Source organism: Gorilla gorilla, chromosome 4 (assembly GCF_029281585.2).
Source record: "Gorilla gorilla gorilla isolate KB3781 chromosome 4, NHGRI_mGorGor1-v2.1_pri, whole genome shotgun sequence".
NCBI lineage: Eukaryota > Metazoa > Chordata > Mammalia > Primates > Hominidae > Gorilla > Gorilla gorilla.
In genome coordinates, this window is record NC_073228.2 from 183,183,491 (window position 1) to 183,208,234 (window position 24,744).

The window sequence follows — 24,744 nt, forward strand, 5'->3', positions numbered from 1 at the left end:
GTTGTTGGGGGTATGGAATGAGGGGGAGGTGGTTCTTTAATCTCTTAGCATTAGGCAGACCATGGGCAGGTGCCCAGAAGACGAAGGTGGCACATAGACACCCCTTTCAATAGCCCAGACTCACAGGGAGAAAGGAATTCCCTCCCCGATTTCCAATTCCTCCCACTGCGAGCTTTAAGGAGGGGCCCTGGCTTGGTGTCTGGCCCTCGCTCTAATGCACATGAATCTCTACTTTAAACAGAAAAGGGGCTTCTGTTTGGAGCCAGAGGAAGGCAGGGCTATCCAGCTGGGGCTGAATAACGTCGCTTTATGTCTTACTATTATATTAGCTTTTCAGATAAAATAAGGTTGCCTTTTTAAATAATTTTAGTTTTAAAAGTGGCAAACATCAAGAAAACATATTTTTCAAATGACGGGACATTGAATGACATTGTCATTCAAACGACTGGAGTTTGCATAAACCCGCCTTAGCCTATGAAGCGCCTCGCCAAGTTACAATCACCCACAATGTGCAGATGAGAAAACTGAGGTCAGGGATGGTCAACTTGTCTCACCTGTGGACCCAGCAAGCCTCCCTGAGACTGTGTCACTCACCTCCGGCTAACAAGGAAATAAATCGGCAGAGCCTCAGGGGACCTGGCCCAGCTGGGCCTCTCTGGCCTGCCCAGCCCCTGGTTGACCCTCCCCGCCCCACCCTGCCCCCTCAGCCACCCCACTCACAATGTTCATGAGTGTCAGCAGGTACTTCTGTACATGCTCCTTCCCGTGGAACTGCACCACAGAGTCATCCACGCCCAGCAGGACCTCGATGTTGTAGTCGTCGTCCGCAGCATGCCTGCGTGCCCTCCGCCTCGAGCTGTTGGCGTGCTCCTCTAGGACGCCCAGGGCGCGGCTGAGGCTGTCCAGGCTGCCCAGGGAGGCCCCTGCAAGGAGAGGACACCGTCTTCAGCGGCAGGGCAAACCCACCCGGACACAACACCCACCAGGCGCCAGCTTGGCCATCCTCTCATTTAAAACTCATAGCACCCTGAACCGAGGGTATTATTCCATTTTACAGAGGAAAGCGAGGTGCAGAGGAAGATGGCAGAGACTTGCCAAGCTGTCTCAGACACAGCAGGGCCCAGACAGGCACCTCTGTGACTTCCAGGACCGCTCGTTCCCCAGCCCCTGGTAGCAACCCCAGCCACAGCAGGGGCCACAGTGGCCTCCACACGATGGATCAGACCTGCTGAGACTGTGAGAGACCCAGCCCAGCATCACCGTCTGCCTTATGGAGCCCAGGGCTGGCATTCAGCCACGGAGAGGCCGGGAACCTCAGCCCGCACTGCCTGACGCTGGAGTGGGCAGAGCCACCCCTTGCCCGCACTGCCTGATGCTGGAGTGGGTAGAGCCACCTCTTCTCCCCTGAAGGGCTGCCAGGTGCCAAAGGACTGGTGTCCCAGGTGTCATCGCCAGCTGTTATGACTGGGGAAACCGAGGCCCATCCTGGGCTGTGCATGTTCCCCAGTGTCTCCTTGGGCCCCTCCCAGAATTTTCTGCTAAGTCCTCCACTGAAGCGAGGCCCCACATCTCTGGGCCAGGTCCCGGGCCCCCTCCCCAGGTGAACGGTGCCGCCTCTGGCCTGATTGAATTGTGCAGAGACCGAGATGAACCCCTCTGTGGCAGCTCCGCTGCAGTCGGCCCTGGGCAGGCACTGACCTCCTGCCCCCAGGGTGTGCCCCTGGCCACTTAGGGCTGCCATCCTGGGGAGTCTGCCCCGGATATCGTCCCTGCCTTCTGTGCAGTGCTGTTTCTGCTGTGTTCCATGTCCTGCGGGCCTGGAGACCACCCTGGACCAGGCTTCAGTTCCCAGCCCTCCACTGCCCATCTGAAGGCCACAGCAAGGCTGACCAGGCTGACCTGCAGCATCGATGGCAGCCCCAGACCACACTGCCCACCGCCCCCCAAGCCCCAGTGTCCTGGAAGCCCCCTTTCCCTTGCACTGGTCTCTGTGTCTAAGCCAGGTCCCAGCCCCGGGGTCTCCATGGCATTCCCCAGGCAGGTCCTCAGAGACTCCTGGCCCGGGACAGACCCAGGGCTGCAGGTCATCGTGACATCACCGACCCACAGGGCGGTGGCCAGGCCCCGAGGCCCCTGCAGCTGAGGGAGACCAGCGTCCCTGCTGCACCACCTCTCTACAAAGAGTCTTCCAGAACAACACTTTTCACCCCCAACGCCTCTCTCCTGCTGCCTCTTCCAGGCAGGGACAGGCACTCCCTCCCTGTGAGAGTGGCCCAGGACAGGCCCTGGAGGCAGAACAAGGCCCCTGCAGGCGGCACGGCCACTCAGACGGTGAGGCAGCCTGGCACCAGGCCCTCATCCCGGCACACGCTTCCTCACCCAGTGCTGACAGCAGGCCACTCGGTGGGCATGGCCATTTCCGTTTTACAGATGGGGAGACCCATGGCATCCCAGCACGGCCGACTCTCAGCCAGAAGCTCTCTCCTTGCACCCTGCAGCCTGGCTCAGACAAGACAGACTGAACATGAAGTTTCAGGCACAAACCTGCAGCCCGGCTGTGGGCAAGACCAAGAGAGACAGTGGTGGAGGTGCGAGGCAGAGGGTGAGGGCTGGGACAGAGAAGAGGAGTAAGTGGGGCCAGGGCTGAGCAGCTGCTGGGGTTCCAGTACCTTCGGGGGTCCTTGTGCCACCCCCAGCTCCACAGTTCTGTGTCCCCCTCGGCGCACACACACAAGCACACACACGCGCACACACATGCACACACATGCACACACACATGCATGTACACAGCAAGGACTGCCCAGGGCCACTCCAGGGACAGGGGTGGGGCCGGCAGGCCTGCGGGCAGGGCTGTGGGGAGCCGAGCAGTCCGCTTAGCTGCCTGGATGACTCAGGGCCATCCATGCCGTTCCCAGAGGAAGCGCCAGCAACTCAAGCCTGACAGGGGGGTTGAGGAATCGCCACTCTATTTTTGTACATTTATTTCTTTGCATTTCCAACGAACAGAGACAGCTCACCTTCAGAATCACCTTGGGAAGGAGAGTGATGGCAATTTCCATAGGAAAACTCTTCCTCCCTGGGGAACAGGCCGGGCATTACCCTCTGCCCTTGTCAAACTAGGGGTCACACACGGGCGGTGCCCTCGGCAAAACCAGACCACAGAGGCACTCGTTGAGGTCACGTGGTGCCATCTGGTTGATAGTATTTGAAAATTGGGAGATTTCATGTTTAAAAAATCTAGAACATCCAGCTTCTCTTGAGGAATTAAGAGATGGGGCCACCCCAGGGGTAGCCCTGGTCTGTGAATTGAGGGGCCACACCTGGAGACAAAACACACAGGGCTTGGCTCACCAGGCCACCTGCCTGCCACCGTCAATGTCATTCTGGCACCAGAAGGCATCACAGTATGTCTTCCTGGTCCTAACCCCAGAGTCCCCATGCAGGGACCCCTCCAGACATTCCCCGTAGGAGGGCACGGGTGCCGCATCGGGACAGAGCTGGGCTGGGGCACGTCTTGAGGCTGCTTCTGCCGAGCAGGTAGTTTTTAACTAAACTGTGTGTTGCAAGCCCATTAAAAACAGCAAAGGTTTCTAAAGATTTAGAATCTGAATTTCACCTGAAATGGAATTATTATTGTTGCCATCATTATTTTAATCGTGATAATTTTGGGGGGAAATTTGGAAATTATGTTCTAGAGCACCCCCCCACCCAGGACCAGTGCCTAGAGAGACGGCCCAAGGCCCAAAGGCAAAGTGGGTGAGGAGAGGAAGACAGGGGCCTGGGCCACCTGGCAGGTGACAGCCACGCCCTGCGTCTGGCCCCTGGAAGCCTCAGTGGTGCTCAGGATGGACAGGACAAGAGGAGAAGCCCTAAGAGCAGGGGGATCTGCAATGCCCTCAGACCTGGGGCAACAGGAGCTCTGGCCCAGCCCCGCTCCTGTCCTCCTCTGTCCCAACAAGACCTGGCAGTCAGGCTGAAGCCCCAGCTTGTCAATCACGAGTGCCACCTCAGTTTTCCCCACAATAAGATTGACGCTGACCCTGTCAATCACGAGTGCCACCTCAGTTTTTCCCACATTGGGCTTAACCCAGGCCATGAAGAGACTCTGACCACATGCTGGCCCTTGCAGGCCTGTTCCCCAAATAGAGACTTGCTATAGGGAGCTCTGGCCGGTGGGCGTGGCATGGTCCTGAGTCGGCTTCCTAGTGATTCCTTTGAAGTCAACCTTGGCCTTGAGGCTGCCCACCTGCACTGGTTGCCTACCTGGTCTAATGGCCCCTGTTCCACTTGGTCCCTCCAAGGCAGAAGAGGGCTATTTGCTGCTCTCCCCTCCTCCCCTGGGAGCTCCCTGTGTAGCCCAGCCCTGCTGAGCTGTGGTGACTGGGAGCTCACACAGCCTCTGCTGTATCCCTCGGCACTCACCCCGCCTGGATGAGTGATCAGCGCACCCATCTCCTGCAGAGGCAGGAGGACGACGCTGCCCTTGGCCTTCCTTTCCTCTGTGTGCAGCCTTCCCCACAAGAAGGCGCTGGGCCCCCTGGGGGTGCTGATTGACCAAGCCCCAGAAGTCATACCCAGGTGGGCTGCAGCTACCCTGAAGGGAGGTGTCTGTGGCAGGATCCCATCTTTTAAATAGGTAACACAGAGCTTTCGAGTTCCTGGCATTCCCTGTGCTCGGGGCCCCTTTTGGATGGCAGCTGGAGATCTCTTTGCTCACATCGTGGCCAAAGAATGACACTGTGGGAAGCACTCCAGAGCCATCCTGTTTTAGAGTCTCTAGAATGGAACAAAAAGACTCTATCGAAGAGTCAATCAATAAACAGGGAGAGGATGGAATGAGGGGAGGCAGCAGTTCTGTCCAGGGAATTCCAGCAGGGGAACGGGTGGGTCACAGTAGCCACGGGCTCATCCACAGTGCCACAGTGCACAGGGCACGTGGGCGAGGGCTGCACCTGCCAGCATCCTAGGCACGCCCCGAGTCTCCAGGCAGGGGTGTGTGCACAGCCCTTCACAGTGGCAGCTCCATACCCCTAGCAGCCATCCAATCCCCTCGCCAAGGTGGAGGCGTGTCACCATCAGCATATCGTCCTATTTCAGCATCAGGGAAACAAACCAAGGAGCAGGAAAATTACATGACTCGGACAAGCCACACCACCAGAGAGGAGGAGTGGGCACGCGCCCAGGCCTCTGAGTCCAACGTTGTCCACATGCCCGGAGCCCTTCTGTACTTCACCAGCACTGAGGGGTGACTTGCGGGAATGAGAATTGTAGAAACAAGTATGATTAGACTAGAGAAGAGAAAACCTGCGACTGAGTCTGTAACCTCGGGAGCATCGTGGGATGGTGCGGGCTCTGAGGGCAGGTGCAGTGGGCAGGCACGGGCTCTGTGGGCAGGTGCAGTGGGCAGGCACAGGCTCTGTGGGCAGGTGCAGTGGGCAGGCACGGGCTCTGTGGGCAGGCGTGGGCCCTGAAGGCAGGTGCAGTGGGCAGGCGTGGGCCCTGAGGGTGGGTTCAGTGGGCACGTGTGGGCCCTGAGGGCGGGTGCAGTGGGCAGGTGTGGGCTGAGGACAGGTGCAGTGGGCAGGTGTGGGCCCTGAGGGCGGGTGCAGTGGGCAGGTGTGGGCTCTGTGGGCAGGTGCAGTGGGCAGGCACGGGCTCTGTGGGCAGGTGTGGGCTCTGAAGGCAGATGCAGTGAGCAGGCGTGGGCTCTGAAGGCAGGTGCAGTGAGCAGGCGTGGGCCCTGAGGGTGGGTTCAGTGGGCACGTGTGGGCTCTGTGGGCAGGTGTGGGCTCTGTGGGCAGGTGCAGTGGGCAGGCACGGGCTCTGTGGGCAGGTGTGGGCTCTGAAGGCAGATGCAGTGAGCAGGTGTGGGCCCTGAGGGTGGGTGCAGTGGGCAGGCACGGGCTCTGTGGGCAGGTGCAGTGGGCACATGTGGGCCCTGAGGGCAGGTGCAGTAGGCAGGCACGGGCTCTGTGGGCAGGTATGGGCTCTGAAGGCAGGTGCAGTGGGCAGGCATGGGCCCTGAGGGTGGGTGCAGTGGGCAGGTGTGGGCCCTGAAGGCAGGTGCAGTGGGCAGGCGTGGGCCCTGAGGGTGGGTGCAGTGAGCAGGCGTGGGCCCTGAGGGTGGGTGCAGTGGGCAGGTGTGGGCCCTGAGGGCGGGTGCAGTGGGCAGGTGTGGGCTCTGTGGGCAGGTGTGGGCTCTGTGGGCAGGTGCAGTGGGCAGGCACGGGCTCTGTGGGCAGGTGTGGGCTCTGTGGGCAGGTGCAGTGGGCAGGCACGGGCTCTGTGGGCAGGTGTGGGCTCTGTGGGCAGGTGCAGTGGGCAGGCACGGGCTCTGTGGGCAGGTGTGGGCTCTGAAGGCAGATGCAGTGAGCAGGCGTGGGCTCTGAAGGCAGGTGCAGTGGGCAGGCGTGGGCCCTGAGGGCGGGTGCAGTGGGCAGGCGTGGGCCCTGAGGGCAGGTGCAGTAGGCAGGCACGGGCTCTGTGGGCAGGTATGGGCTCTGAAGGCAGGTGCAGTGGGCAGGCATGGGCCCTGAGGGTGGGTGCAGTGGGCAGGTGTGGGCCCTGAAGGCAGGTGCAGTGGGCAGGCGTGGGCCCTGAGGGTGGGTGCAGTGAGCAGGCGTGGGCCCTGAGGGTGGGTGCAGTGGGCAGGTGTGGGCCCTGAGGGCGGGTGCAGTGGGCAGGTGTGGGCTCTGTGGGCAGGTGTGGGCTCTGTGGGCAGGTGCAGTGGGCAGGCACGGGCTCTGTGGGCAGGTGTGGGCTCTGTGGGCAGGTGCAGTGGGCAGGCACGGGCTCTGTGGGCAGGTGTGGGCTCTGTGGGCAGGTGCAGTGGGCAGGCACGGGCTCTGTGGGCAGGTGTGGGCTCTGAAGGCAGATGCAGTGAGCAGGCGTGGGCTCTGAAGGCAGGTGCAGTGGGCAGGCGTGGGCCCTGAGGGCGGGTGCAGTGGGCAGGCGTGGGCCCTGAGGGTGGGTGCAGTGGGCAGGTGTGGGCCCTGAGGGTGGGTGCAGTGGGCAGGTGTGGGCCCTGAGGGTGGGTGCAGTGGGCAGGCACGGGCTCTGTGGGCAGGTGCAGTGGGCAGGCACGGGCTCTGTGGGCAGGTGTGGGCTCTGTGGGCAGGTGCAGTGGGCAGGCACGGGCTCTGTGGGCAGGTGTGGGCTCTGTGGGCAGGTGCAGTGGGCAGGCACGGGCTCTGTGGGCAGGTGTGGGCTCTGAAGGCAGATGCAGTGAGCAGGCGTGGGCTCTGAAGGCAGGTGCAGTGGGCAGGCGTGGGCCCTGAGGGCGGGTGCAGTGGGCAGGCGTGGGCCCTGAGGGCGGGTGCAGTGGGCAGGCGTGGGCCCTGAGGGTGGGTGCAGTGGGCAGGTGTGGGCCCTGAGGGCGGGTGCAGTGGGCAGGCGTGGGCCCTGAGGGCGGGTGCAGTGGGCAGGTGTGGGCCCTGAAGGCAGGTGCAGTGGGCAGGCGTGGGCCCTGAGGGCGGGTGCAGTGGGCAGGTGTGGGCCCTGAAGGCAGGTGCAGTGGGCAGGCGTGGGCCCTGAGGGTGGGTGCAGTGGGCAGGTGTGGGCCCTGAGGGCGGGTGCAGTGGGCAGGCGTGGGCCCTGAGGGCAGGTGCAGTGGGCAGGCGTGGGCCCTGAGGGCGGGTGAAGTGGGCAGGTGTGGGCTGAGGGCAGGTGCAGTGGGCAGGCGTGGGCCCTGAGGGTGGGTGCAGTGGGCAGGTGTGGGCTGAGGGCGGGTGCAGTGGGCAGGTGTGGGCTGAGGGCGGGTGCAGTGGGCAGGTGTGGGCTCTGTGGGCAGGTGCAGTGGGCAGGCACGGGCTCTGTGGGCAGGTGTGGGCTCTGAAGGCAGGTGCAGTGGGCAGGCGTGGGCCCTGAGGGTGGGTGCAGTGGGCAGGTGTGGGCCCTGAGGTCAGGCAGGGGCTTTGCAGTGCTAAGGGCGGCTGGGTGTTCGCTGTCCCCTGTGCGAAGCCCAGTCCTATGCCTTTTCTGGGCTGGCCTCTTCACCTGCGATGCCCTTTTTGCTGCTGCCGCTGTGCTGGCCAAATTTAGGCCCCCTGAAAGACCCAGAAGGAAGGGAGCCCGCTGCCTCCCATGGGACTCGGAGCTCTTGAAAGACAGGAGCATGTTCTGCCCCCATCTGCCTCCTGCACAGCCCACTGCGTGCCACTAGGGGACGACAGGGACAGGGGCCGGGGCAGGGATGCTTAAAACCTGAGGACCACACTGTTCAGTGACACGGCCGACTGCTGTCCCCTCTCCGTGGGATGGCCGCCCCCTCATTGCTCTCTTCCTTCAGGTGTCTGCTGAAATGTCAGCTCCTAAGGCAGAACTTTCCTTATTTCATCCTAAATTGAAATCAGCCCTCCCCTGATTTCTCCCGACAGCACCCCGTGCTCTTCCTTCCTGTGACACTCCACTGCAGGCAGGTCTTGTCTCATTTGTGAATTTGCCTGGGCATTAACTGACTTTCCCTCTCAGATAGAGAACCCTGGGGGATGGAGACCATGGGGTCTGGTGTGCCTCAGTGTCCCCAGTGCCCCACAGGTAACCGCAGGGCTGTGAGGGGCCTGGAGCCATGGCAGAGAGGTGCTCTGGGAACAGAGGGCCCAGCAGAGGCGAGCTGGGGGCCTCTAGGGAGTTGGGAACTGGGATAGAAGGAGAGGCAGGTGCAGCAGGGCCGGAGGGGCCACACTGGGGGTGGGGAGTCGAGAACAGGAGCAAAAGTGTGGTGGCAGTTGGAGAAGCATGAGATGGAACAAAATCCAGCTACAAATTACTTGCATATGGCATAACCAAGTCAAAATGACCAGGAGGAGTTAAAACAAGTGGGGCAAAGAAACGTACCATGTAATTGCCAACCAAGGCATTTAAGGAGACAAACTGATAAAACAAACAACTCATGGAAAAAAATACAAAAGATATGAAACTTTATGCTCCTAAAGCTTCAACCTGGTGCAAGGAAGGAGAGACAAGGCCACAGTGATAGGAGCACTGTAATACATTTATTCCAGACAAGTCTGATACAGCATTAGGTAGGGATAGAAACTATTTGAATTAATAGGAAAACCTAACGTTCAAACCCAACAGCCAGAACACGTGACCTTGTCAAGCACACATGGGAGAAGTTCCACATTTTACCACATTAGGACACAACTCAAAAACTGTGCCCACAATCACCATTACTGAGACACATTAGGACACAACTCAAAAATCGTGCCCACAATCACCATTACTGAGACACATTAGGACACAACTCAAAAACCGTGCCCACAATCACCATTACTGAGACAAAATCAGAGATAATAATAAAACCCTAAACCCTAAACATCTGAAATTAAAAGCACCGTTCTAATAGGCCTAGACTAAATAGAAAATATACATTCCACTCATGGCTCAAGTAGAAAACCTGAAGAAACCAATAACCTCAGAAGAAATTGAAAGAGCCGTCAAAGAAATGCTTCCATAGAAGAGTTTAACCAAACCCACAAGGAACAGATACTCCTCATCTTACATAAAATAAGAATGCAAAGATCAATACTTCCTGAGCATAGGAATAACCCGCGAGAAAGCAGAGTGGAAAAAAGAGCTTATCGAGGGAGGAGCCAAGATGGCCGAATAGGAACAGCTCCGGTCTACAGCTCCCAGCGTGAGCGACGCAGAAGACGGGTGATTTCTGCATTTCCATCTGAGGTACCGGGTTCATCTCACTGGGGAGTGCCAGACAGTGGGCGCAGGCCAGTGGGTGCGCGCACCGTGCGCGAGCCGAAGCAGGGCGAGGCATTGCCTCACCTGTGAAGCGCAAGGGGTCAGGGAGTTCCCTTTCCGAGTCAAAGAAAGGGGTGACGGACGCACCTGGAAAATCGGGTCACTCCCACCCGAATATTGCGCTTTTCAGACCGGCTTAAAAAACGGCGCACCACGAGACTATATCCCACACCTGGCTCGGAGGGTCCTACGCCCACGGAGTCTCGCTGATTGCTAGCACAGCAGTCTGAGATCAAACTGCAGGGCGGCAGCGAGGCTGGGGGAGGGGCGCCCGCCATTGCCCAGGCTTGCTTAGGTAAACAAAGCAGCCGGGAAGCTGGAACTGGGTGGAGCCCACCACAGCTCAAGGAGGCTTGCCTGCCTCTGTAGGCTCCACCTCTGGGGGCAGGGCACAGACAAACAAAAAGACAGCAGTAACCTCTGCAGACTTAAATGTCCCTGTCTGACAGCTTTGAGGAGAGCAGTGGTTCTCCCAGCACGCAGCTGGAGATCTGAGAACGGGCAGACTGCCTCCTCAAGTGGGTCACTGACCCCTGACCCCTGAGCAGCCTAACTGGGAGGCACCCCCCAGCAGGGGCACACTGACACCTCACACGGCAGGGTATTCCAACAGACCTGCAGCTGAGGGTCCTGTCTGTTAGAAGGAAAACTAACAAACAGAAAGGACATCCACACCGAAAACCCATCTGTACATCACCATCATCAAAGACCAAAAGTAGATAAAACCACAAAGATGGGGAAAAAACAGAACAGAAAAACTGGAAACTCTAAAATGCAGAGCACCTCTCATCCTCCAAAGGAACGCAGTTCCTCACCAGCAACGGAACAAAGCTGGATGGAGAATGATTTTGACGAGCTGACAGAAGAAGGCTTCAGACGATCAAATTACTCTGAGCTACAGGAGGACATTCAAACCAAAGGCAAAGAAGTTGAAAACTTTGAAAAAAATTTAGAAGAATGTATAACTAGAATAACCAATACAGAGAAGTGCTTAAAGGAGCTGATGGAGCTGAAAACCAAGGCTCGAGAACTACGTGAAGAATGCAGAAGCCTCAGGAGCCGATGCGATCAACTGGAAGAAAGGGTATCAGCAATGGAAGATGAAATGAATGAAATGAAGCGAGAAGGGAAGTCTAGAGAAAAAAGAATAAAAAGAAATGAGCAAAGCCTCCAAGAAATATGGGACTATGTGAAAAGACCAAATCTATGTCTGATTGGTGTACCTGAAAGTGACGGGGAGAATGGAACCAAGTTGGAAAACACTCTGCAGGATATTATCCAGGAGAACTTCCCCAATCTAGCAAGGCAGGCCAACATTCAGATTCAGGAAATACAGAGAACGCCACAAAGATACTCCTCGAGAAGAGCAACTCCAAGACACATAATTGTCAGATTCACCAAAGTTGAAATGAAGGAAAAAATGTTAAGGGCAGCCAGAGAGAAAGGTCGGGTTACCCTCAAAGGGAAGCCCATCAGACTAACAGCGGATTTCTCGGCAGAAACCCTACAAGCCAGAAGAGAGTGGGGGCCAATATTCAACATTCTTAAAGAAAAGAATTTTCAACCCAGAATTTCATATCCAGCCAAACTGAGCTTCATAAGTGAAGGAGGAATAAAATACTTTACAGACAAGCAAATGCTGAGAGATTTTGTCACCACCAGGCCTGCCCTAAAAGAGCTCCTGAAGGAAGCGCTAAACATGGAAAGGAACAACTGGTACCAGCCGCTGCAAAATCATGCCAAAATGTGAAGACCATCGAGACTAGGAAGAAACTGCATCAACTAATGAGCAAAATCACCAGCTAACATCATAATGACAGGATCAATATTGTTAACATAACAATATTAACTTTAAATGTAAATGGACTAAATTCTCCAATTAAAAGACACAGACTGGCAAGTTGGATAAAGAGTCAAGACCCATCAGTGTGCTGTATTCAGGAAACCCATCTCACGTGCAGAGACACACATAGGCTCAAAATAAAAGGATGGAGGAAGATCTACCAAGCAAATGGAAAACAAAAAAGGGCAGAGGTTGCAATCCTAGTCTCTGATAAAACAGACTTTAAACCAACAAAGATCAAAAGAGACAAAGAAGGCCATTACATAATGGTAAAGGGATCAATTCAACAAGAGGAGCTAACTATCCTAATTATATATGCACCCAATACAGGAGCACCCAGATTCATAAAGCAAGTCCTGAGTGACCTACAAAGAGACTTAGACTCCCACACATTAATAATGGGAGACTTTAACACCCCACTGTCAACATTAGACAGATCAACGAGACAGAAAGTCAACAAGGATACCCAGGAATTGAACTCAGCTCTGCACCAAGCAGACCTAATAGACATCTACAGAACTCTCCACCCCAAATCAACAGAATATACATTTTTTTCAGCACCACACCACACCTATTCCAAAATTGACCACATAGTTGGAAGTAAAGCTCTCCTCAGCAAATGTAAAAGAACAGAAATTATAACAAACTATCTCTCAGACCACAGTGCAATCAAACTAGAACTCAGGATTAAAAATCTCACTCAAAGCCGCTCAACTACATGGAAACTGAACAACCTGCTCCTGAATGACTACTGGGTACATAACGAAATGAAGGCAGAAATAAAGATGTTCTTTGAAACCAACGAGAACAAAGACACAACATACCAGAATCTCTGGGATGCATTCAAAGCAGTGTGTAGAGGGAAATTTATAGCACTAAATGCCCACAAGAGAAAGCAGGAAAGATCCAAAATTGACACCCTAACATCACAATTAAAAGAACTAGGAAAGCAAGAGCAAACACATTCAAAAGCTAGCAGAAGGCAAGAAATAACTAAAATCAGAGCAGAACTGAAGGAAATAGAGACATAAAAAACCCTTCAAAAAATCAATGAATCCAGGAGCTGGTTTTTTGAAAGGATCAACAAGATTGATAGACCGCTAGCAAGACTAATAAAGAAAAAAAGAGAGAAGAATCAAATAGACACAATAAAAAATGATAAAGGGGATATCACCACTGATCCCACAGAAATACAAACTACCATCAGAGAATACTATAAACACCTCTACGCAAATAAACTAGAAAATCTAGAAGAAATGGATACATTCGACACATACACTCTCCCAAGACTAAACCAGGAAGAAGTTGAATCTCTGAAGAGACCAATAACAGGCTCTGAAATTGTGGCAATAATCAATAGTTTACCAACCAAAATGAGTCCAGGACCAGATGGATTCACAGCCGAATTCTACCAGAGGTACAAGGAGGAGCTGGTACCATTCCTTCTGAAACTATTCCAATCAATAGAAAAAAGAGGGAATCCTCCCTAACTCATTTTATGAGGCCAGCATCATCCTGATACCAAAGTCTGGCAGAGACACAACCAAAAAAGAGAATTTTAGACCAATATCCTTGATGAACATTGATGCAAAAATCCTCAATAAAATACTGGCAAACCGAATCCAGCAGCACATCAAAAAGCTTATCCACCATGATCAAGTGGGCTTCATCCCTGGGATGCAAGGCTGGTTCAATATATGCAAATCAATAAATGTAATCCAGCATATAAACAAAGCCAAAGACAAAAACCACATGATTATCTCAATAGATGCAGAAAAAGCCTTTGACAAAATTCAACAACCCTTCATGCTAAAAACTCTCAATAAATTAGGCATTGATGGGACATATTTCAAAATAATAAGAGCTATCTATGACAAACCCACAGCCAATATCATACTGAATGGGCAAAAACTGGAAGCATTCCCTTTGAAAACTGGCATAAGACAGGGATGCCCTCTCTCACCGCTCCTATTCAACATAGTGTTGGAAGTTCTGGCCAGGGCAATCAGGCAGGAGAAGGAAATAAAGGGTATTCAATTAGGAAAAGAGGAAGTCAAATTGTCCCTGTTTGCAGACGACATGATTGTTTATCTAGAAAACCCCATTGTCTCAGCCCAAAATCTCCTTAAGCTGATAAGCAACTTCAGCAAAGTCTCAGGATACAAAATCAATGTACAAAAATCACAAGCATTCTTATACACCAACAACAGACAAACAGAGAGCCAAATCATGAGTGAACTCCCATTCACAATTGCTTCAAAGAGAATAAAATACCTAGGAATCCAACTTACAAGGGATGTGAAGGACCTCTTCAAGGAGAACTACAAACCACTGCTCAAGGAAATAAAAGAGGATACAAACAAATGGAAGAACATTCCATGCTCATGGGTAGGAAGAATCAATATCGTGAAAATGGCCATACTGCCCAAGGTCATTTACAGATTCAATGCCATCCTCATCAAGCTACCAATGACTTTCTTCACAGAATTGGAAAAAACTACTTTAAAGTTCATATGGAACCAAAAAAGAGCCCGCATTGCCAAGTCAATCCTAAGCCAAAAGAACAAAGCTGGAGGCATCACACTACCTGACTTCAAACTATACTACAAGGCTACAGTAACCAAAACAGCATGGTACTGGTACCAAAACACAGATATAGATCAATGGAACAGAACAGAGCCCTCAGAAATAACGCCGCATACCTACAACTATCTGATCTTTGACAAACCTGAGAAAAACAAGCAATGGGGAAAGGATTCCCTATTTAATAAATGGTGCTGGGAAAACTGGCTAGCCATATGTAGAAAGCTGAAACTGGATCCCTTCCTTACACCTTATACAAAAATCAATTCAAGATGGATTAAAGATTTAAACGTTAGACCTAAAACCATAAAAACCCTAGAAGAAAACCTAGGCATTACCATTCAGGACATAGGCATGGGCAAGGACTTCATGTCCAAAACACCAAAAGCAATGGCAACAAAAGACAAAATTGACAAATGGGATCTAATTAAACTAAAGAGCTTCTGCACAGCAAAAGAAACTACCATCAGAGTGAACAGGCAACCTACAACATGGGAGAAAATTTTCGCAACCTACTCATCTGACAAAGGGCTAATATCCGGAATCTACAATGAACTCAAACAAATTTACAAGAAAAAAACAAACAACCCCATCAAAAAGTGGGCAAAGGACATGAACAGACACTTCTCAAAAGAAGACATTTATGCAGCCAAAAAACACATGAAAAAATGCTCATCATCACTGGCCATCAGAGAAATGCAAATCAAAACCACTATGAGATATCATCTCACACCAGTTAGAATGGCAATCATTAAAAAGTCAGGAAACAACAGGTGCTGGAGAGGATGTGGAGAAATAGGAACACTTTTACACTGTTGGTGGGACTGTAAACTAGTTCAACCATTGTGGAAGTCACTGTGGCGATTCCTCAGGGATCTAGAACTAGAAATACCATTTGACCCAGCCATCCCATTACTGGGTATATACCCAAAGGACTATAAATCATGCTGCTATAAAGACACATGCACACGTATGTTTATTGCGGCATTATTCACAATAACAAAGACTTGGAACCAACCCAAATGTCCAACAATGATAGACTGGATTAAGAAAATGTGGCACATATACACCATGGAATACTATGCAGCCATAAAAAATGATGAGTTCATGTCCTTTGTAGGGACATGGATGAAATTGGAAACCATCATTCTCAGTAAACTATCGCAAGAACAAAAAGCCAAACACCGCATATTCTCACTCATAGGTGGGAATTGAACAATGAGATCACATGGACACAGGAAGGGGAATATCACACTCTGGGGACTGTTGTGGGGTGGGGGGAGGAGGGAGGGATAGCATTGGGAGATATACCTAATGCTAGACGACAAGTTAGTGGGTGCAGCGCACCAGCATGGCACATGTATACATATGTAACTAACCTGCACAATGTGCACATGTACCCTAAAACTTAAAGTATAATAAAAAAAAGAAAAAAAAAAAAAGAAAAAAGAGCTTATCAGCTATAACAGCAAAACTCCCAAGTACCTAAGAACAAACAAAAACTAATGAATGTTCAACGACTACACAAAACGTAGTATAATATAGTCTAAGATCTCCAAAAACACAAAAGAAGACCTCAGTAAATGAAGATACACGGACATAATCCTGGACTGGAAGTTGGTCCTCCTGCAAATGAATCAAGAAATTTGGCATAATCTCCGTCAAATAATTGTTAAAACCCAACAAAGTGATTCCAGCATTCATCTGGAAGACCACACGTGACACCAGACAGAAGAATAATGAAAAAGAATGATAATGAGGAGGCATATTTTTTTCAAATTAATGCAGTGTATTATAAAATAATATTAATGAAAACGTAGTTGTGTCAGTGTCATGAAAGAAACAGATCAATGGAGCTGAATAAAACTTCCAAAAACAGGCTGGGTGCAGTGGCTCACGCCTGTAATTCCAGTACTTTGGGAGGCCAAGGCAGGTGGATCACCTGAGGTTGGGAGTTTGCGACCAGCCTGACCAATATGGAGAAACCCTATCTCTACTAAAAATACAAAATTAGCTGGGCGTGGTGGTGCATGCCTGTAATCCCAGCTACTCGGGAGGCTGAGGCAGGAGAACCGTTTGAACCGGGGAGGCGGAGGCTGTGGTAAGCCGAGATCACGCCATTGCACTCCAGCCTGAGCAACAAGAGTGAAACTCCATCTCAAAAACACAAAACAAAACAAAAAAACTTCCAAAAACAGATCCAAGAATATGTGGGGTTTCCAGGTTAAAATGGCAGATTGAACACAGATATCTGATTTGGCTCCTTTCTAGAATCCCATTAAAAGTTCAGTAAAGAAATTTAAAAAGAATTTAAAGTCACAAGCCTCCAAGGATAGGGAGAGCAGGAGGGGAAGAAATAACAAGGGAACCGTGGGAGGCTGGAAACAGATGGGCAAGTGGTAACAGACTTGGTGTATCAAGAAAGCTGAATCCCAGGCTGGCCAAGAAGACAGCCACATTCTACAAAGTCTCCCGGAGAATAAGAAGAGGGGAAAATCAGGTTACAGGAGAGGTCATAGACAAAGAATTGGAATCAGAATGACTCAGAGTTCTCAAAAGCAGCATTCGATGCAGGAAAACAGTGGAGGAAAGCCTTCAGAATTCTGAAGGAAAATGATTGTCCAACTGGAATTCTGCATCCAGACACATTCCCCATCAAGTGTGAAAGTGGAATAAGGACATTTCTAGACATGTCAGTTCTCAAAAGATTTACGTGACAAGCACTCCTCTCAAGAAGCTACTGAAAGGTGTGCGCCATCAAAAACAAAAAAGGCAACAAAGAAAGAGTAAGACACAGACAGAGAAAACGGGAGCCCAACACAGACAGAGAAAATGGGAGCCCAACACAGAAGACATGGCCTGGGAGGCCCATGGAGGGTGGTGAGAAGTGACCCTGAGGTGATGGCTCTGCACCAGACGTGGAGAGCGACTGAGCCATACTGAGCAGTGTGACCCACGGGGTGAACTGTCTTCACCAAGACCCCACCTCCATCAGGCCATCTGTAGCCCGGGGACAAAATGCCCAGGACAGCCCGGACTAGGTTCTTGGTAGTACTTGGCTTGGCCATGTGCCAATGAGGGGTGATCCCCTCCTCTGCTGAGGACGCACGACATTCACAGAAGTTTCCAGCTTTCCCCCCACCGAGAGCTGGAGGCAGGCCGTGGTGAGCTTAGAAGCAGGACGTACAGGTCAGCCCCCTCCCTCTGACTATTTCCGCTGCAGGTCCAGCGCGTGGTCCCCACCTTGGCCCTACCAGGTGGCTGACTGTGCTGAGCCCAAGACTTCCTCGAGACCTTCCTCATGACTTCCCCAGGATGGGCCTTGTCAGTTCCCAGAGAAGCAGGGGTCAGACCACGACCTGGAGACTGATCTGCTCACCTCCGGGAACCTCCATCCAGCGGGGGCAGTGCCGCCCTCTCCTTGCACCGCCAGCGTGTGCCAGCTCTCCGCTTTAATATTAATCGTCTTTGATATTCATTTGCATGTAATTATAAATAGTTGCTCAAGTAGCGATACAGTGAATAAAATTAGTAAATGATAAAGGTAGCAAACGGTGCTAGGAAGCGGCGGAGGTGGGGCAGGAGGGGACAACCTGGCAGTCGGGCACTACTGAGGGGATCATGGGGAAGAGCAGCATGCGGCTCATATCCTAAAGATACAGGATGTCTATCGGATAGCCCAGTGCCCTCCTTGGACTGACCCTTGGCCCGTGGGCCATTGTTCGGCCCCATGGACTGGCTTGCAGATGGGCAAACTTGCACAGGTCTGTAAGGAGGCAATGGGGAGCTGCCCCTTGCAGCATTGCTTGGGTGGAGTGAGGGGAGCTGGAAACAACACGGGGGTCATCAGTGGGTGAGAGGAGAAGCAAATGTGGTGGGGGCATCCCATAAAGTGCTACCAAGGTTAGAAGTTTGATATCTACATAGATGGATGGATCTTAAAAACAGAGTGCCAAGTGCAAAAGGTAAGAAACAGAATGAGACACAATTCAGAGCAACTTACGTAAATTACGGATACACAGACACAAGACAGCAACACTCATGTTGCAAAAATGTACACTAACGAAAGGATACGGTTTGATCACCTGAAATGGTTGCTCACTGCAGGAGAAAATCAGAAGGAAGAGAGCAGGCTGGGGAGATAAATGGCTTTTGTTTCTTTCTTTGTTTTAATGATGTTAGGACAACTGGTTAGAGGGAGGAAAAGGTCAAATTTTGACCTCATGCCTTAAGCAAAAACAGATTCCAAGTGGATGAGATGATCAAAAGGAAGTCATGGAAGTGCTAGAATAAAATGTAGCTTGGCACCTTTTTATCATCTTGCTGTTGGGCGGGCTTTGGGTTCCAAGCCTAGGGCTCTTTCCCAGCCCTCTCCTTAGCTGCCCCCTCCCCTGTGAGCAGTTTCCCACTCTGCTGGACTCTGCTGGCTGAATGCAAGGGCAGATGGCACACTTGCTAGGGGATGGTGTGAGGGGGGATGGGCACACTCGCTAGGGGATGGTGCAAGGGGGGATGGGCACACTCACTAGGGGATGGTGCAAGGGGGGATGGGCACTCTCTCTAGGGGATGGCACAGGGGAATGGGCACACTCTCTAGGGGATGGCGCAAGGGGGGATGGGCACACTAGGGGATGGTGCAAGGGGGGATGGGCACACTCACTAGGGGATGGCGCAGGGGAATGGGCACACTCTAGGGGATGGCGCAAGGGGGGATGGGCACACTCTCTAGGGGATGGCGCAAGGGGGGATGGGCACACTAGGGGATGGTGCAAGGGGGGATGGGCACACTCACTAGGGGATGGCGCAAGGGGGGATGGGCACTCTCTCTAGGGGATGGCACAAGGGGGGATGGGCACACTCACTAGAGGATGGCGCAGGGGGATGGGCACACTCCCTAGGGGATGGTGTGAGGGTGGATGGGCACTCTCTCTAGGGGATGGTGTGAGGGGGGATGGGCACACTAGGGGATGGCACAAGGGGGGATGGGCACACTCACTAGGGGATGGCGCAGGGGGATGGGCACACTCCCTAGGGGATGGTGTGAGAGTGGATGGGCACACTCTCTAGGGGATGGTGTGAGGGTGGATGGGCACACTCTCTAGGGGATGGTGCAAGGGGGGATGGGCACACTCTCTAGGGGATGGCACAAGGGGGGATGGGCACACTCACTAGGGGATGGCGCAGGGGGATGGGCACACTCACTAGGGGATGGTGTGAGGGTGGATGGGCACACTCTAGGGGATGGTGCAAGGGGGGATGGGCACACTCTCTAGGGGATGGCACAAGGGGGTATGGGCACACTCCCTAGGGGATGGTGCAAAGGGGGATGGGCACACTCACTAGGGGATGGTGCAAGGGCAGATGGCACACTCTCTAGGGGATGGTGCGAGGGTGGATGGGCACACTCACTAGGGGATGGTGCAAGGGGGGATGGGCACACTCTCTAGGGGATGGCGCAAGGGCAGATGGGCACACTTACTAGGGGATAGCCTGAGGGCGGACAGGCACACTCACTAGGTAGGGGATGGCCTGAGGGCAGACGGCACACTCACTGAGGCACCTGCACACAGAGGTGCTGTGCTACTGCCTCAACCTGCCAACCATGTGGATGGGAACAAATCATCCTTTTTCCAGTGCTTTGGAGTCCCCAAAACGTAAGTCCTAATGACCGCCCTGCAGAGCCAGAACTGCCATACTGCCCAGAAGAGGAGAGGGAGGCTCAGGGAATTAGACTAAGGCCATGATGTTGGCAAATGGCCAGGCCAGAATGCCAGCCCAGTTCCTGCACACAAGCACTGCCAGGGCCTGCAGGGGCCACCACCAGGCTCAGGAGGACCAAAGCCTGGAGCACCAGCAGCCTCTCCTCCAACATGAGGAGCCCCACCCAGGGGAGGTCAATGGGAACAAGGTCATCCCCTCCATTTGTTACCAACCAAGAGACAGTTGCTCTGTGGCTGTGTATTCCCCTAAAGATAATCATGAAGATGAAATATGTTTATGTGGAAGTGTAATCAGGACACGGCAGAAAGCCCTGCTTGGAAGCAGGCAGGCTCTTTGGAGGCTCTGGGAAGCAGAAGGCAGGCTCAGCCCCACGGGGGCCATCAGCACAGAGCCCCGCTGGTGCACTTTATTAAAAGACGCTCATTAGGGTTATTACATCCCAGCCCTTTATAACTTTATTACTAACTTTGAATTAATTTTTGCAACTTCAACAGACACAGCGCATCCAATGCCATTTTTATGACCTGAGGTGGATCGGAGGGTGGGGAGGGGCTCCCGGGGCCGGCCTGGCCATCAGGAGCGCATCAGGAACCGCTGTGCCGAATCTCAGGGGCAGTCCTGACAGTTCTCTAAACTCCCATGGGATGGGCTGCCCCACGGACAGATGGACGCTCCAGCCCAGGCCTGCTCAGCCTTAGCCGTGCTTCAGGGAGAAAAAGGAAGCACTAAAGGAGAGAAGGCCTCTCCGGTCCAGTCCTCAGAACATACCCCCGCACAGCAGAGGACAAAGGACACCCCTCAGTGGTGGACACAGAAGGTCCTGGCCTGCCCAGCACCTGCACACCCTCACAGAGCCACCTGGGGTTGCGCAGCACGGTGGCCTGCCCTGTCTGGCCATTACACCTTTGCTGCTAGTAAACCGCCCTCCCCTATTTGCACCCCATATGGCTCATGGGGAGCCAATCCCACTGCACCCTAGCTCCAGGAGTGCCCAAGGGGTCCTGTTAGGCCACTGGAACCCGATGCTGTGTGTTGGTGTGCACAGGAAGACTCCCATGCTTTCCTCTCTGCTGGGAAAATGTGACTCTGGGGCTGCTAAGTACCTCCTTCTCCCAGGAGCAGCAGAGGCAAGAGATGAGGGCAGCCCCGTGTGCTGCTGACACTGTTCAGGTCCCCAAATCCAGCTGTGGCTGAAGCTGATGCACCCCTGGACATCCTAATTATTCAAGTCAATTCATTTAGCTTTCTGTCTCTTGCAACCACGAGAGTCCTGTGTGCCCTTACAGACACAGACAGCCAAATGTGCTGGCCTGAGAGAGACACCATGGTTTGGCTTTGCAGCCACAGCTCTCTTGAACGATTGAGGCATCAGACCAAGCCACTCTCTTCTGCCCTGTGCCTGCACCTCCCAGTGTGGGGCGAGGAGAAGGTCTGCAGTATTTAAGGTCTATGACCAGAAAAGGGGCCAGGCTCTGGTCCGGCTCCCAGATACGTGTCCTTGGGAAATGGTGCCCAGCAGAGGTGTGAGGCTGCTGAGGTTAAGCCCAAGCCAGCAGGGCCATGCTGAGTGACCAGCAGCTGTGCGAGCCCCTCTGAGGTGTCCTGCAGCAGGGCTGGGGCCTCCTGTCTACAGCCCTCACAGAGGTTCCCAAACACAACTTCCCCCTCTTCACCCCAGGGCTGGGGCCTCCTGTCTACAGACCCCACAGAGGTTCGCAAACACAACTTCCCCTTCATCCCCCCAGCACCCGCCGAACTACCGAGGCTCCTCTGCACCTGCCCTGTGCCACTCTCCAGCGGCCCCTGCAGCCCACTCACCTCCAAGGATTCACGGGGGTCTCGGGGCCTTCAGAGGCTGGGGCGGGTGACAAGAGCCAGCAAGCCCTGCCCCTGCCTAGCATCTGCTTAAGCCAAGGAGGGTCCCCAGGACTCACCACAGCCCCCAGGGCTCCAAGCCTTCCCTCTGCTGGGCAGTTGGCCCAGGGAAGGGGAGCTGGCCTGGGTAATCTCACGGGGGCACCACAGCACACGGCAGCCAAGTGGTGGGGGCCAATGGAGAGGCCGGCAGGTCTTTTATTGAAAATATTCACTGTGAACTTCAGAACAAAACAAAGATCCCCATGGGTCCCAACGGAAGGGAGAATTCCCAGGGGCTGTGTTCTGAATGCAGGGGAGGTGGGGGCCGGCAAGTGGGGTGCTGACAGCCAGTGCCACGGGACCCATGTGGCCGGAGGCTTGGCCAGTGGCTCAGCAGATGACAGGCGGAAAATCCCTGTCACCAGCCTGGTACATGCTCCAGAGCCCCTGATTTGGACATCATCTGGAAGCCTGGCATTGCTCCCCGGAAGGCCTCAGGTACCTTACACTCAGAAGGTCCAGGGCCTGCTGCCTCCTCTGCCCGCACGTGCACCTCCGGCTGCACTGCCAGCTGCATCGTCCACCTAGGGGGTGGGGCCCGCATGCAGCCAGGTCCATGCCAGGAGCAGAACCTGCCTCTCCCCCTCCCTCAAAGGCAGCTCCCTCCTCACTCCTCAGGGTCTCTGGAACCCACCCCTCCACCCTCTATGCCCTCTGTACTGCCCACGCTCCTGACTCCAGCAGCGTCTGCACCTTCTCCATCTCTGCACTCTTCAAATCCAAGTTCCAAGGCATTTCTTTACCTGCCAACCTCAGTTTCCCTTGTTGTGGCCTTCATGTCCTTTGACGTTGAGCCCTGCGTTCATGCAGGGTGGGCGTGGGCCCTGCAGGGGTGAGGTACTGGTCCCCTGGGAAGGACTTGCAGCCAACACAAGCGGGAGGTCTCAGATGCTGCCTGACCCTGTGCAAATGAGGCCCTCTCCTACCCGGCCATGAGCCACGTGCAGGGACTCAGCACCTGCCTCTGCTCCCTCCTCCTTCTTGACCCCTCTAGGTCAGGAGTCCAGGCACACAGCAGTGCTGGGGTGCTGGGGCCAAGCACGGGCTCTTCCTAGCTGATTGTGGGACCTGGGGCAGCACTGCACGGTGGGCCACACTGTGCCACCAAGCTGCCTTCCTAGGAGGAAGAGTTCCCCAGATGCCCGGGCACCAGGGACTTCACACACCTCCTGTTTCTTCTTCATGGTAGCCGGTGGAGTGGGCACGGGACCTCTCTTACGCAAATGAGGGAACAAGCCCTGGGCCCAGGCAACAGGCACCCCTGCGTGACCCCAGCAACTGGCTCTGTCCCCCGCATCCCGAGCTTCCAATGGCCCATGGTGGTGATTGCACCTGGTCCAGCAGCCAAGAGGGAGCTGAAGGTACCAGGGCCCTGGCCCAGCTGAGGACCTTGCTGCCGTCACCCACCATGACCCTTGGGCACAAAGACCCCCCACTTTCAGTCATGGCACCAAGCACAGTCCGTGTCTGACCAGGGCCTGCTCAAGGAGCAGGAGTGACCGAGGACAACCCCGGGGACTACCCCAGCCCTCCCCCATGCTGGGGGTGGAAGGGTGGTGAGGCCTGGGGCCTCCTGACGCTCCCATGCCCTGATGTCCCATCCTCCAGGACGCTCCCATGCCCCTGCGCCTCCTGAGGGGGCAGGGAAACCCCGTGTGGGTGAGCAGCAGCCAGGCTCCCTGGATCTGCCCAGAGAAGAGCCCCCCGCAGAGGTGATGCAATGCTCACAACACCCCCGTCAGCTCAAGACCCTCAGCCCTCTCTCCCAGTGAGTGGCAGGGACCTCCCTTTCCCCTCAGGCTGCTGGGCCCCCAAACCACATGTCCTCCTTCCCTCTGCTCCAGCCCCCCCTGGGGCAGAGCAGCAGGCCTGCCCAACCTTTGTTTCTGGTCTCTCCTGTCCTTCACGCCTGGCTGTGGGATCTTCTCTCAGACCTGCCTTTCCCACGGGTAAATCCCAAGGTGCAGACTCAAAGACAGCACCGAGAGGCCCCCAGTGCAGCCGCCACTCTGGGCCCAGAGGCCAGGCCATCCAACCCTGCAGGGACGGGAGGTTCCTCCCATTTGTCTTCCTGTGTGAACTCCGTGGGTCCAGAAGCCTGAGTTTGGGGGTGGTGACAATTGGCCCTGGTGGACCCCACACACTCCTGTCCCATGATGCTTCCTGCCCTAGAATACCCCAGCTGCAGTTGAGGAGCACACAGCACCCAGCACCCAGACCACGGTGTTGACAAGGCTTAATTTGATCAGCCCTATTTCGAGAAGGGAGGAAATCAGAAATCAGAGTGAGCGCTGAGTCCCGAAAATTTAATCCCCAAGGCAGCCTCACAGGGCCTTTCCTCCCCAACCGGGGTGGGTGGCAGGCATGCACTCCAAGCCCAGATCCCAGGGCCACCCTGAGAACCAGGAGGGGAGGGAGGGCCACCCTGCCTGCAGAGAGGATGGCAAAGGCCCTGCTTGCCGGGCCCCAGCTGCCCCCAACAGTGCAAGGGCTCAGAAGACTGGACCAGCAGCTGGCCGGGCAGAAACTATAAAAATCATCCTAATTCTACTTTAAAAGGCTGGGGTTTCCTTTTCTTGCTTAAAAGCTGGTGTGACCCTTCCAGGTAGCAGCCAGTGGCAGGCCTGTGGCTCACTGAGATGGGCTGGGTGGGTGGCCCTCTGGCCCGTGCTCACCAACCAGCTGCCCATGTGCTCCTGCCTGCCCCACAGAGGTGACGTGGCTGCCATCACAGCCTTGCATGTTGTGAACTGACTCCTGCCAAGCCCTGAGGGGGCATCAAGTCTGGCAGCAGTCCCTGCAGGGCCCAGCTGCCTCTGAACCTCCAGCATGCTTCTCCCAGGGCAGGAGCACCCTCCCCAGAGCGCCCAGTCCTGTTGCCACTTTCTGCCAGGCAACCCCTCCCCCTGCTTCCAGGTCCAGCC

At 54.3% G+C, this 24,744-nt stretch overlaps 1 protein-coding gene across 2 annotated transcripts in view; it reads right to left on the bottom strand.

Moving 5' to 3' along the window:
- The window catches only part of ADAMTS2 (ADAM metallopeptidase with thrombospondin type 1 motif 2), a 242,258-nt gene that overhangs the window by 96,046 nt on the left and 121,468 nt on the right, over nt 1-24,744 (bottom strand). For both annotated transcript variants that reach the window (XM_019028538.4, XM_004043129.5), the window contains exon 4: nt 721-923. In XM_019028538.4, coding sequence (XP_018884083.4) covers nt 721-923 — 203 coding nt within the window. The remainder of the gene's footprint in view (nt 1-720; nt 924-24,744) is intronic.